The sequence below is a fragment of the Xiphophorus hellerii genome, chromosome 16, assembly GCF_003331165.1.
Source record: "Xiphophorus hellerii strain 12219 chromosome 16, Xiphophorus_hellerii-4.1, whole genome shotgun sequence".
In the NCBI taxonomy this organism is placed as follows: Eukaryota; Metazoa; Chordata; class Actinopteri; order Cyprinodontiformes; family Poeciliidae; genus Xiphophorus; species Xiphophorus hellerii.
Window position 1 is genome coordinate 11,740,200 of NC_045687.1, and position 14,022 is coordinate 11,754,221.

At 36.2% G+C, this 14,022-nt stretch overlaps 2 protein-coding genes across 7 annotated transcripts; one reads left to right on the forward strand and one right to left on the reverse strand.

The window, feature by feature from the left end:
* Positions 1-1,442: 1,442 nt before the first annotated feature.
* On the reverse strand, positions 1,443-4,812 carry LOC116736292 (neuropeptide B-like). Its single transcript, XM_032588685.1, has 3 exons — positions 4,702-4,812; positions 2,320-2,670; positions 1,443-1,808 (listed from the first exon to the last, which is right to left on the reverse strand). Exons 2-3 carry the CDS (start codon positions 2,575-2,577, stop codon positions 1,680-1,682), a joined length of 387 nt encoding a protein of 128 aa, XP_032444576.1. The 5' UTR covers positions 2,578-2,670; positions 4,702-4,812; the 3' UTR covers positions 1,443-1,679.
* LOC116736291 (B-cell receptor CD22-like) lies at positions 2,677-7,318 on the forward strand. 6 transcript variants are annotated; one of them, XR_004342513.1, is made up of 9 exons: positions 2,677-4,152; positions 4,226-4,555; positions 4,644-4,889; positions 5,364-5,618; positions 5,760-5,850; positions 6,120-6,300; positions 6,399-6,535; positions 6,624-6,674; positions 6,756-7,318. XR_004342513.1 is itself a non-coding variant. In XM_032588681.1 (9 exons), exons 1-9 carry the CDS (start codon positions 4,098-4,100, stop codon positions 6,760-6,762), a joined length of 1,224 nt encoding a protein of 407 aa, XP_032444572.1. In that variant the 5' UTR covers positions 2,677-4,097; the 3' UTR covers positions 6,763-7,318. The 6 variants fall into 6 exon arrangements, 3 of the variants coding, with proteins under 3 accessions (XP_032444572.1, XP_032444574.1, XP_032444573.1); XR_004342515.1 differs by having other exon boundaries at positions 5,800-5,850; XR_004342514.1 differs by having other exon boundaries at positions 5,800-5,850; positions 6,120-6,171.
* Positions 7,319-14,022: the final 6,704 nt, after the last annotated feature.

Consider the following 14,022-nt stretch of genomic DNA (forward strand, 5'->3'; position numbering starts at 1 on the left):
GTCCATGCAAGTTTTCTAGAAAAATAAACAATTATTGAGTTACCAAAGTGTCTTGGCTTCAATTAACATTTATTAATTGAAGCCAATAAATGTTATAACTGTTCACACTGCAGTTTTCTGTTGGTCATCCAGTCATATTTTAAGTTTGCACATTTACAGTAATTTCAGGTAGTCTTTTTCTCTTTGTGTGTGTGTATCTTTGGGGAGTTTTATCTCATAGAAAAGCCCAAAGCAGTGCATATTTGGGCAGTGGAAGGAAAATTAGTTGGTTCACTTTACCAAAGACACTTTGGGTTTGTAACAAAAAGAAAAGAATGAAAGCCAGTCTCCAAATGTACATGAACACTAAAATTTCAAAACTGCAACTTAGTATTAATATTTTTAGCAAATGCAATCAAACCCAGAACAACCTATTGCCTTCCTAGATCAATCTTGAAATAGTTTTTGTAATTTAATCACTGTGGCAGAAAACGAACACTGTCCTTCACCCTGAACACAGTATCTGCACCGTAAAACACTACAGCATGATGCTGCCTATAGACAGCATTTTTAGGCTGTCTTTAGGTGCTTTTCATTGCTTTAATACTGACTGAGTTGGCCACAGTTGATGGGGAGATGAATGAAGCTTATTGCAAAGTAATCCTGCAGGAAAACCTATTTTCAGTTGCATACTATTTAAGAGTCAACCTAACCATACAGCCAGAGTTTAATGAAATGATTTTGATCAAAGGATGTTCATTTAATAAAATACCCCTGACAAAACCTGCATCTATGTCTGAGAATTTTTAGAAAGACCTAAAAGTTGGAGTTTAGATGCTTTTCATCGGTTCTGAACTTGACTGAACTTGAAGAATTTTACTATGAAAAATCAGTAAAAAACAAAACTGGTAGATAATAAGTCTAAATACTTCCAGCTTTAATTGCCATGAAATATTGCTCTACAAATCAGTGTGACAATGGTGAAGGCCTTGCATGTTGATTTACCCATCAATATGATTGGGTAGGCCTTCTAACAGCTGTGTTTAGTGTTAATATTTCATGTCAGATTAGCAAACAACTGTAACTGACTGTTCCAACTATTTGTTTTTCTGTTCATTCTGTAATTTTACTGTAGATTAAGGGATGAAGCAACAGGATTCTCCCCAGTGTATGCCAGATTTTTTTTCACCCACTCATAATTGTTCAAGTGACTGTGGCTTGACATAGTGATGTTTTATCTTGATGTCATCTTGCTGTTAGGGTTTAAATGTAGAAATTTTGAGTTGGGTCTATGTTCTATCCTAAAATATTCTTTCAGTTTAACAAACTGAAGTTAGTGAATGAAATGTATCATAAATATGAAATAACCTTGGCACGAAGTTAGAGGATGGTTTTCAACTTGTTTTGCAAACTTTTCTCCACTGCCAAAGTGATGAAATGTGAAGAATCAAATGACATCTTTGTGATTTGCGTTTTAGATCCACAGAACGATCCATTTATTGATGTAAACTCGGATCAAATATGAACAATAATACTGGACCAGATAACAATTAGACATATTTCATCATAAAAAAAAAAAAACAAGCAAAAAGGGGGCATGAAAAACAAACTTCCATCAACAGCATTACCCATCACATTAAACATATGTTGTTTTTTAAATGTCCTTTTAAGAATTATGCTTCATGATCCAAGGACAGCAATCAGTCTCCTTCGCAGTCTGAGGAGTCCAGGGAGAGGAAGACATCTGCTTTGCACTTCAGAGATCCTTTGGTTTCCTGGAAGAGTTCACAGCTCTGCAGGTTTGGGGTAATGTCTTTAATGCAAAGAGGCTGTTTGGAGAGAACGGAGACAGATCAGGATTAAAGTATCTAAAATCACGACTAGTTTCGTGCACTTGATTGAAGATGATTCAAGATGCTTTTACACAGCAACAAGTATTCTGCAACGTTATACTGTGTACATTCATGCAAATCTTGTAATATTCTATCCATATTTTCTAAAGAAATTATTGTAGATTTATTTTATGCAGGCGGTCAGTTTCTAAAGTAAAGGTAGGACATTTTTCATACTGCTGATGTGAAAAATATTTATTGTCTAAACGGGGCACAGAATGCAAGCCCAGAACGGTTCGTTTTTGTTTTCTCATTAAAGATTAAATTTTTGCAGCGAAGAGCCATATGACGCTGAATAAACTTACTATTTAATAATTAATACGTAGACAACGGAAAAAGTGTGCTGCCAAATTTCTGTAATGTTATGTTTAATCGTCTGCTAAATAATAAAGAAAAACAAACAGAAAATACATTGAAAAGTTTACTGAGCAAATGAATTCCCACTAACCATCGTCTTTAAAACAGAGTTATGAGAGAGGAACTGAGATAAGACGCTGCTGGTGGCAGACTCTCCGCTCTCTGAGGGGGATTCTTCTCTCCTTGCGTACGATGACGACCTCCGGATCCCGGACAGCAAGCCGGACGCTCTGCCCACCGAGTAGTAGTTCGGTCCGGCCACCTGCTTGTACCAAGCCTCCGACGGACTGCAGGCGACGAGAAGGAAAATCGCCACGATAGGAAACATAAGTTTAGAAGTCATCTCCATGTCGAGAGCAGAGGTCTGAGCTGCTCCTTATCTCACTGAGGCTGCTGGTTCTTCTTTCTGAGACCACTCACTGGCCAAGACCCTTTTATAGGGCTCCAGATGATCATCCCATCGTCATGAGAGAGAGAGAGAGAGAAAGCGAGAAAGAAATTTATTGTGGCACTAAAATCAAAAACTTTGCTTAGGTTTTCTAACTTTGTGTTTTGCCTTTTAGTTTAGGTTTTATTTTGCTTAGGTTGCCCTAAAACCAGACTTATTTCTATTACATTGTGTTTACTCTGCATTAAATGGGAGTCACGTAGACTATATCGTTAAGGTGCAAAACTATAGGGGCTATCATAGATTGTATTTATAATCTGTAATACATTCAATTAATCTCATATTTTGTGTTGCAAGGGTTCATCTCTTCCCCTCATTTTTGACAGGACAGGACTTGTAGTTGACAGAACAGATAACTCCTGTGTAAAATTTGCCAACAAACACTCACAGTAAAAGAACATTTTTATTACGAGCCTCAACTAACAAGTACATTTATCAAAGTTCATTAGAGGGGACCAACTTTTTTCTGTGATTGTTATGAAGCTGAGCACTCTATCATTAGATCATGCTTGACATAACAGGAAATGAAAGTAAGCTTCATTGTGTTGCGGCATCAAATAAAAGGTATCTTCTTCTTTTGTGGAAGTCACTGAAGCAACAATATGTTGCCCTAAGATAAATTCAAAAATGGAGCATGTGAAACTTAATAAAATATAGGCAGAAGGGATAGAGAGCAATCAACAGAACATAATGAAAAAGTACTGCATTATACAGTAAAATATATACGTGGTGGAGAGACGAGTTGGAGAAGGTTCTGCTAGTAATTCAAAGCCAAACGTATTATTTCCCCCGGTCTGTAAATACTGATGTTTTAAACATTTAAAATGTTAAAAAAAAAAACAGTAGCGAATATCTCACAATATTTTAATAATCATATGAATCCCTATTGTTTCTAAATTATTTAAGAGTGAAGAATGACAATGGTCCGTTGGAACAACACTAGATTCTTTTTTTCTTTTTTTTTTTTTTTTACTCAGAAATTACCAGAAAACTCCTTTAAGATCTAATATGCAAAGTATATAAAGTGGTATAGCCCATCAAACACAAACGCTGTGTGATCGCGTTGCACAAAACCTATTAAACTATCATGGCTCCAACCCTGCACCTACTGTTAACCACAACATAAGAACATCAGGTTGCAGTGCACGAAGTGTGGCTCCCTGCATAGAGATTTTGTACATCTGACATTGAAATATGAAGAGCTGAAACAGGCTTTGTATAAGTGACCTGATTTTTACAGGGTGAGAAGTGCAGCTTTGACCTAACACCCTGTTTTTTTATGACAGGAAACTGCACATTGAGGCGATAGATAGAAAAGCACGCAGAAGAAAAAGAGACTGCCCGCTTTTCCACTCTGACAGATGTTAAAACTTCAGTTAAAATTAAAAGATCTGAACGATTTAACGTGACTCAGCCTGAAAATGTTGGCTGAAAGCAGACCATTGATGTGGACTCTGTTGCTTCTATTTGCAGAAGGTAAATACAATAGATTTTTGAAATATTTTTCAGCTATAGTACGTTGCAACATGTAGAAATTTTTCTTTTCCAGATGTTTTCTCCAACAAGTGCTTCGTGGATTACCCCCAGCAAACCATCTGTGCTGTCAGAGGCTCATCTGTTGTCTTCTTTTGTATCTTTAATAATATTGAAAAACAAGAAGTAAAAAAGTTCATGTGGGCTTATGTGAAGTCTTCTAAAGTTCGTTTAATTTTAAATTACCCTGGGAATGTATCTGAAAGATTTGAGTACGCCGGAGACAAAGAGCATAACTGCTCTTTGAAAATACACAAAGTGAAACATTATGATGCTGGGAAATATTTTTTCAGATACAATACCAACAAAAGATGCCCCACTAAACTTCTGGTATTGAACGTTATTGGTAAGTTATTTCTCATTTGATTTAAAATTGTACTGTTCGTTTCAAATAAGTGAAAATTAAAAAAACAATCAAATTCAAATTTTCCTAGATCTGAATATTTCGGTGCAAAAAGAAACGATAAAAGAAGGAGATTCAGTAAATCTCACCTGCAAAAACCGCTGCGACGGTGGAGTAGGTTCATATGGGTACAGCTGGTTTAAAGATGGAGAAGCCGTAAATGAAGGACCAGTACTTCATTTAACAGACGTGTCCTCTAAACATTCAGGAAACTACACTTGCTCCCTAAAAATGAAAAACGGAACAACTTCAGGAGTCGCTCATGTCGATGTTGAATGTGAGTATCAGCCTGAGCAGAAAGACTTTGATGTGTACAGAATCACCCATTTGCTCCCTCTGAGTAATGCTGACATTTCTTTTGCTAACAACAGCAGGGGACTTTTTGAAAATCAGTTTGAAAGGGAGCCTTGAGAAAAGTATAAAGCTTTTGTATTTTTTTTAATTTGTGCTTTTGATTTTTTTTTTCAGTTATTTTTTTCCTCAAAATGTGGCCAGTCAGATAAATTGATGTTTGTACTTTTAGAAGAAATTATTTTAAAATGCTGTCTTCACCAATAAATTTATTGTTCCCAGCAGTGACTGTAGTTTGTGTTGTATAAGTGGATGATGAAGGCAAGACTGCAAATGTTCCATGCAGCAGTAATTTGCAACTTTGTCGTGATAAATAATCTTCCCTGGCACTCATTTGCTCAATATCTACCTTTGCCCCCTCCTAAAAACCTAAACTCTAAACTCTTTTCTTTATTTTCAGATGGACCCAAGAACACATCTGTGCTCGTCAGATCATCATCTGAGATGGGTGCGGGCAGCAGCATTGTCCTGATCTGCTGCAGCGACGCACTCCCGCCTGTGGAAAATTACAGGTGGTTCAAAATAGTAGACGGTTTGATACAGAAAGTTGGACATCAGGCTGAGCTGCTTCCTGTTCATGGTGGTCAGTATTTATGCAGTGTCTCCAACAAACATGGAAGTCAAAACTCCACAGTTTTCACTTTGAAGAAGAATCGTAAGTATCTCACTAAAGTCGTTTCCTTCTATGAACTAGTTTTTGGAAAATGCATTAAGAAGTTCATTAGGTTTTGTTTTCTTGCACTGTTATATATATAACATTTTAAGCATTACAGACAAACTATAATTTTTTTTACAGCTTATTGGACGTTTATGAGAGACATGCTTTTCATTATCAGTGCCAGTGTTGTCCTACTTCTTGTCGTGACATCTGTTATTGCTGTTTGCAGGTGAGCTGTCTGTCCTTGCGTGGCATTTATTTTTGAGTAAAGTATTACATGGAACAAACTGGAGAACCTTGCGTCTATTTTCTGAGCTTAAATTATGGACATACGTATCATCCATAGCTATAGAATCTGATGTCTCTATAAATATTAAAAACTGAATGCAGAAAACTGAATGAACACAATCTTTTTTCTTCGTCAATATCAATGTGTAATATTAATTTTTTTAAATTGAAAAGCAATCACCCTAAATGATATTTTCTGCTCTATTTCAGACTCACCAAAACCAAAATGAGGGCAGAGACAGAACATCTGAAAGAAATGCAGGTCATCTTGTTTTGTTTCCTTGATTTAAACCACAGACAGCATTGTTTATCGAATGTTATCTGAAGCCAAATCAAGTAAACATCTCAAACTCTGAGTCATCACAGATAAAATGTGGGAAAATAACCTTTGGTATGGCTAGGGTTAAAAACTTTGACTTCTAATATTTATTTAAACATTTTTGTTTCCTTTATTTATCTACTAATATGTATTTGCATTTTTGTATTCAGAGGACAGATGGTGCGAATCGACTTAGGTGTGAAGACAGTCACCAGTCACAAGCTGACAACGATCTTAAGGTTGAAGAAGCTACAACAGAAATAATATATGCAACTATTGAATTTCAAAAGGGAAGAAAGAGAACCATGTGAGACATTCTGACATTTGCTAACCCATTGTTATAATCAATGAATAAACTAGATGGTACAAGTGCTGATATACATTTTAACTTTCAGGAAACAGCAGGATTATGAAAATGAAACTGTTATTTACAGCACAGTTCGCAGGTAAAATCCAGCAAATGCGTTTTTTATATATAATCTTTTGATTTAAACAGATTCGTTAAAAACATTTTATTCCTTTTTTAGGAACTAGCTTTTGAGCCACTGAAACAGGACATCCTCTTGATGTGATTGCTCGCAGCGCAGTCTGAGTAAGAGCAAAACCTTCTGCCTGTGGGATCTTTCTGGTTGGTGGATGTCTCTTTAGATGATGAAAAGAAGTACAGCAACTCACATTTAGTCTGTCTGCCAGAAAGTATCACTCTTGATGAGAACTGAAAAATAAAACTCCAATGAGATTTACTGAGAAAATGTTGAAGCACAAAAACCACCATTGTTTGTCGATATTTGCATATTTATTGGTATGTGACTACGGAAAAAGTTGTTTTCAATGACTAACAGTGAGTTACTTCTTTCCATTTCTTTTATGTGAGGAATCTCTCATAGTATGATTCTTGTGAGACACTAGAAGTTTCTTAGAAATGTTCTCAAAAACATGCAAAAGGCTGTTCAGTTTTTACTTCTAAAGCCAAGAAATGCATTGTTTTTAATAACTGTTGAACTTTACCTGTAAATTCTTAAGAAAAATCTGAAAGTCTGTCTGTGCAAAAGTGACTCATTCACCACAATAAAACGACAGTGCCTCCCAACCTGCGACTACTTCCTATGTTTTTTTTCTGGCCATTTTTTTCTCAGCTTTTGTGGCCTGTCACCTAAATATGTGGTTCTTTTAGATGGGAAGTTGAAACCGCATTCAACCATAATCCTGAGATGCCCACAGTACGGGTGGTGGGAGACTTCTGGATAATGTCTTCAACCTCATGCATGACACTGTTGGAGCACAGTAAAGTGTACTACTATTACAACTGCTCCTAACAAAACACATGAAAAACTGTCAGCATTCAACTGATGTTCTTTTCATAGATTTCTGTGTTGTTGCATGTTGCATTTCTTTACACAAGTACAAAAAGCACAATTTGTACAGCAAACTTGAAATTATTTTCATTTATTTAAGGATGTTCTCTTAATTTATTGCTACATTTGTTCGCTCTTTTTTGTGTTCTGTAGACTTATTTTTGACACAATTTTTTTTTTGTTTAACATGCATATATTTCTGTGCTTTTTCTTTAATATGACTCTTTGCTACTGTTACGCTAAAAATTCCCCACACTTATCTAGAGTATTTCATTTGGATTTAGTGCAATTTTCCAAATGCTATTTTACAGTCTATCTTCCAGATGCTTTTATGATTCATGGAAATAAAATAACCATTGAAGGTGACTTAAAGAATTATGCCTGTGTACATAATTCTGCAACTCATACACAAAATTCATTGATCTTAATGGATGCAAAATAAATCAAGCTATGTTGATACACTGGCAATAAAAACACCCACCCCTATATGCTCTCTCTGGGTTGGAGGCCTGTTTGTCTCAAGTGAAATGAATCAACAATCTAGGCTAATGTTTGAAAATGGATTCACTTTTCCAGATTTTGATTTGGACATTTTTCTGAAATAAAATTGTGAATTTCTTCATTGTTGTTCGGTTGTTAAAGACAACCATTTTTTCAGATAGGCATCAACATCTGGAAGAAAACATTTGAAGTCTCCACTCAATCTATTTAATGAAACCTTTCTGACTTTTGTTAATCAAAAGAGACATAGTCCTCTGACAATAGCAACTTTAACCCATTTCACTCAAGTTCATCTTATGTCAAAGCGCATCTGGTTAGATTTAAATAAATATTTAGCATCATGACATCCTAAGATTAATATGTAATTTTGATGCTTCAAGTTTTTGTAAAATCAAAAACAAAAAAAGTAGACTTGAAGTGGATGCCTCAATTTGCCTCCTTTCATGCATTTGCTCTTCAGGGAATTTAGAAATGTTGGCGTCATAACTACGTCTGTCTCAACACTTCTCACTGTCTGGGGATGTTGTTGCCCTCATAGGGTACGCAGCATACTCTGTCAATGACATTCTTTGAAAAAAAAAAGGCTATTTGTATAGCTCTTTGACAAAATGAACTATGAAGATTGTTTGCATAAAAAACCATGAGCAAAATTGAGGTTATGGAAATCAGCAAAAGCTATATCCAGATTCTTTCATGTACTAGATCTGTTGCTCAAAAAGGTGTAACAGTGACTCAAAGATCAAACGTACACATAAAGATAATTATATTCTATACCGAGTCTTGTTTGTGATTACTGTGTAGCCAGAACTCATCTACATCAACTAGTACAGCAAAACCTCAAACACACAAAGAAAGTCTTGTGTGACGCTCGGGTCATCAAAGCATCTTTTAACTCCAAGAGAAAGATAGACGTGAGAAATTTGTTTTAGCTGCAAACAATTTTTTCATAGAGCCATTGATGCAGAGTCGCTCATCGACTTCGTCACCTGGAGGCTAGAGCAGACGGACTCCCATGTGAGGGATATACAGCGAAGTTTGCAGGTAAAGTTCAACAAGCATAGGTTAAACATTAATAACCGAGAGCTTAAGGCGGCCCTGGTGCAAACATGTCTTTTTTCTTTTTCAGAACATCGCCGCTAAACCCCTGCACATCGCAGACATCAAGCAACGTCATTTTGAGTTATAGATGTACACAGAAAGCTTTAATGGCATCTGTTCTTTAATATATATAAATATGAAAGAGAAATGACAATACAGTAATAGACAACTCTTGTCTGATTTCTCTAAAATAATGACGTATCTGGCTTACACAACATCTTTGAAAGTTGTTTACCAACTTGCATTTAAGTTGCAGTCACAGAAATGTCACCTCTGGAACTTTTCACGTGCCGTCATGTTACACCCACAAACTTTAAATACAGACACTCGATTGAATCATAAGAGGCAGAACAAAAAACAGCAGGAAGACATCCACATTTTAAACACAAAACAAACTTCGACTATATGTGAAATGATTTCAACCTTAGCTTGCATTGGAACCCTCTTTTTTTAAATCTTATTCTTGATGTTACTGTTTCTTTATGACTGTGAAGGCATACTCATAAAATATCCCAACATTAATTATCAATGTAGTTTTTAATACAGGACGAGAACTGAAAAGAACTTGTGAGTTTCTATTTCGTCACAAACAGCATCTCTTTTACTTTTTATTTGGTTCATTTAAATTTTGGTAAAGCGTTTAGAATATCACCATGCTTTCGTCTCACATTGCTCTTTGCATTGTATGTAACTACTGTGTTCTTCAGGATGAAAGACACGTTTTCTAATCTTAAACCCTGACAGCCCGAGTGAACCTTTAGCTCTGACTGCAATCCAAGTTACCATGGCATTATGTTTGAACAAAAACCTGAAAATGTGAAAGTGGAGTGATCCTGCTGAAACACCAATCTATGGTGTTTCAGACAGATAACCAATGTGACTCTTATAGATGACTGAAGAAGTCACCTGTGAAATCCTTTGGCCGAGATGTCACTTTGTTCCACACACACTCAGATTCTGTCTCACGCTGCCCTCTGCTGAACATCTAGGAGCACAGCATGGCCTTTTGATCAATTCTGAGTGTCCTGACTTGTGGAAAGCCCAAACAAACGGCGCATGAGTGTCACATGAGAGCTATAAGGAGAACTGACTCATAACACATCAAAGGTCATCCTGCATGCATTTCAGGATGCTTCATATAAACAAGCTTAAGTTGTAAGTGTTTATTAAATTGCTAATCGGGTGACGTGGACTTCATTTAAAGGAACATTTAGTGTGCGATTGATCTGCTTGTTTTACTTAAGTATGCTCCAAGGTTGTTGCAGTACCAGTTCTTTGTGATATTAAATGATCTAGTGCTGTTTTTAGCTTTGGCACAGCCTGGATGTAGCTTCAAAGTGCCAAACAAACAAATCAGTTAGTTTCACAAACAAACAAACTGATTTGTTTGCCAAACTCTTGCTATCTTGAGGGCATGCTGCCTTTAACTAACCAGTTTATCCAGTGCTACTACTAGGCAACCAAACATTCCTCCATGATTTTAGATTATTTTCTACTGGGAAGTTTTGTGTTTTATGTATTTTAAAAGTCTGATTTGATCACTTTTGTTTCACTTCTAGTGCTACAGTTCTACTAATAAGTTCTGGGTTGTTTTTCAAAGAGAAAGTGAAAGTTAGCAACGAAGACTCTTACCTTACATTGCCAAGCTATAATTAACTTTTGACGGCACAGAAACATTTGCAGGCATCACTTTTAAGCTATTTGGAATTTCTCAATTTTGTATATGTCGTTCAAAGTTTATAAAAAGTAATATAAATATGTCCAATGTATTTTTTTTTAAATTCTACTACAACAGTGTGTGTAGTCAACTGTAAAACATGTTTTTGGTTCAATCGTGGTTCAGTTGTTGTTCTGTTCAAGAAAATTACATTATATTTCAATAAAATTAACAATAGCCTGTTTAGACTAAGCCAAAAGCACTGCTTATATATAAAAAAAGCAAGACTGAATAATAAAAACGATGATGAACTGTCATTTCCAAAGCCCTATATATCTATAATAAAGCAATGTGGAATATTCTTGACTGGCTAAACACTAATGAAGAGTTTTAGGATGCTACTTAGAGGCTAAGAGAACTATTTCTGAAGTCTTTCTAAAGATGTTTCAAAGAAACTTCCTCCCAGTAGTTATAAAATCGATCTGCTTATACCAAATACCAAATAAATATCTGGTTATACCAAATATTTAGTTTTAGATTTGTTACAATTAAACAAAAAAATATATACACTGATTAGACATAATACACTAAGAGCACCTGCATTGGCTCACTGACCCAGCCTGAGATGTTCAGTTTATCGACAATAGAGAACCACCGACCCGGACTAGAAATGCTATATTCATTACCAGCAGAACCAGTAACACAGACCAGAGTTACTGTTCATCCCCACTTGAACAAATGACCCAGGCTAGAGATGCTCCATTTAACCCAGGATGAATATTCTATGTTTAGCTCCACTATTCTAACCTTCTATGAAACTAAACACAGAAGTTTAATTTCATTTCATTTTCAGTTTTCTTTTTCACCAAGAGCAAAGAATATTTTTTTATGCCAAGTGGAAGCAGCAATCTGCACTAGAGATTCACTAGTAAGCTCCACATGGACCAACAACCAGGGTTGGAGATGGTTAGGTTGTCCCCAAATGATGAAGATATAACCAGTTTTATTCGTGTCACTAGTCACTGGTCATAATTGTAAAACTAAGGTGTGCTTGTACACGTTTCAGTACAAACACTAGTTTCACACCACAAACTATTGGTGTGAAAATCCACACATTAAAACAAGAAATTTAGACCACACGGGATTAAAGATTTTTTTATGTTGCTTTTTAACAAAATCGACCCCTGGTCTTTTTACCATACCATACCATACCATACCATACCATACCATACCATACCATACCATACCATACCATAAAATACCAATTTCATTTATGAAGCACTTTGTACACCGACAGGACCAAAGTGCTGTACACAATCATAAAATACAATGCAATTATAAAATAGAAAATATCAAATATAAAATACATATTAATATACAGACACAATAAAACAAAGTAAAACCTCTCAGATTGTGCCAAAAGCCAAAGAAAAAATATGTTTCTTAAGAAGGGACTTAAAAACAGTGAGTGAAGAGGCCTGTCTTATGCCCAAAGGAAGATCATTGCATAGCTTGGGAGCTGCCACAGAAAAAGCACGGTTCCCTCTGAACTTTATTTATTCTGAACTTTGTCTTTGGTATTTTCAGAAGCAACTGATCAGCTGACCTGAAGGAATGGGAGGGTGTGTAAGAATGTAACAGCTCAGACAGATAGGGAGGGGCAAGGCCATTAAGAGCTTTAAAAACAAATAAAAGGATTTTACAATGAATCCTAAAATGTACTGGCAACCAGTGTAAGGAAGTTAAAATAGGGAAATATGATCAAATTTTCGTGTTTGTTAAAAGATGTGCAGCAGCATTTTGTACCCTCTGAAGCTGAGAAATATATAAATCATTGACTCCTATATAAAGTGCATTACAGTAATCCAGCAACGTAGTCACAAATGAATGGATCACTGTTTCAAAGTACTGTCTGGAAAGAATAGGTTTTACTTTGGCTAGCTGCCTTAAGTGGAAAAAGCTGGATTTTACAACGGTTCTAATGTGTGCTTCCAGCTTAAGACCAGCATCCATCTTGACCCCTAAATTTGTAATAACCTGTTTGACATACTGGGCCAAAGAGCCAAGATTGGTCAGGGAATCTACAGTGGATCTGCCAAAAATCACTACCTCTGTCTTATCTTCATTAAGTTTCAAGAAATTTAGAGCCACCCAGGCCTTCAAATCTTCCAGACATAAAAACAGAGACCGAAGAGAGGTGGAGTCTGCGTTCTTTAGTGGTAAATATATCTGTGTGTCATCTGCATAACAATGAAAAGCAATCCCATATTTTCTAAAAATAGAGCCAAGAGGAAGAAGGTACAACAAGAAAAGAAGCGGGCCTAGAACTGAAAACTGTCCCTGTGGGACACTACACGACAGTGGAGCAGAGGGAGACCTATGGGCATCAAGACAGACACAAAAAGTACGCTTGGCCAAATAAGATTTAAACCAATCAAGAGCTATGTGACTGATGCCCACCCACTGTTCCAAACGGGAAAGTAGGATGCCATGATCAACTGTATCAAAAGCAGCTGATAAATCCAACAAAAACAACAAAACCACCAGAATCAGTTGCTAAAAGTATAGTATTAAAAACTTTTAAAAGAGCTGACTCTGTGCTATGAAATGGTTTAAAACTGGACTGAAAAACCTCTAGAATATTATGTTCATTAAGATAAGCCATTAGCTGATTATAGACTACCTTCTCAAGAATTTTTGAAATAAAAGGCAGTTTTGAGATAGGTCTATAATTCGCCAGAACAGTAGGATCCAAAATGGGTTTCTTAAGTAGAGGGTGCAGAACTGCATGTTTCAGAGTTTTAGGAACAACACCTGAGGACAAGCTGCTATTTACAAGAGCAAGGACAGAAGGACCTATAGTAAGAAAAACATCTTTAAATAATTGGTGTGGAATAGCATCATCCGGAGAACCAGTTGGCCTTAAGTGACTAACCACCTCCTGCAATGATTGCAAGGTCACACGTTCAAAGCTGTGTAAAACAGCAGAACAAGGCACAACGACTGAAGGGTCATAAGCAGAGGGGATGATCTGGGCCCTAATAGAACCGACTTTCTCATCAAAAAAGTGTAAAAAGCTTTCACATACAGTAGGTGAAGTCTCCATAAAACCACTATGTGAATCATTTTAGTTTTTGTCAATATTTAGTTTGTTTCTCCACTTTCTGTTGCTCTTGTCCATTA

What these genes read in the sequence shown, in the direction of transcription:
- LOC116736292 (XM_032588685.1), bottom strand. Translation starts at nt 2,577, where the DNA reads ATGGAGATGACTTCTAAACTTATGTTTCCTATCGTGGCGATTTTCCTT. An exon ending in ACTCTGTTTTAAAGACGATG is followed by an intron (nt 1,809 to 2,319) that starts GTTAGTGGGAAT and finishes CTCTCCAAACAG; the next exon opens with CCTCTTTGCATTAAAGACAT.
- LOC116736291 (XM_032588681.1), top strand. Translation starts at nt 4,098, where the DNA reads ATGTTGGCTGAAAGCAGACCATTGATGTGGACTCTGTTGCTTCTATTT. An exon ending in CGCTCATGTCGATGTTGAAT is followed by an intron (nt 4,890 to 5,363) that starts GTGAGTATCAGC and finishes CTTTATTTTCAG; the next exon opens with ATGGACCCAAGAACACATCT. An exon ending in AAGGGAAGAAAGAGAACCAT is followed by an intron (nt 6,536 to 6,623) that starts GTGAGACATTCT and finishes TTTAACTTTCAG; the next exon opens with GAAACAGCAGGATTATGAAA.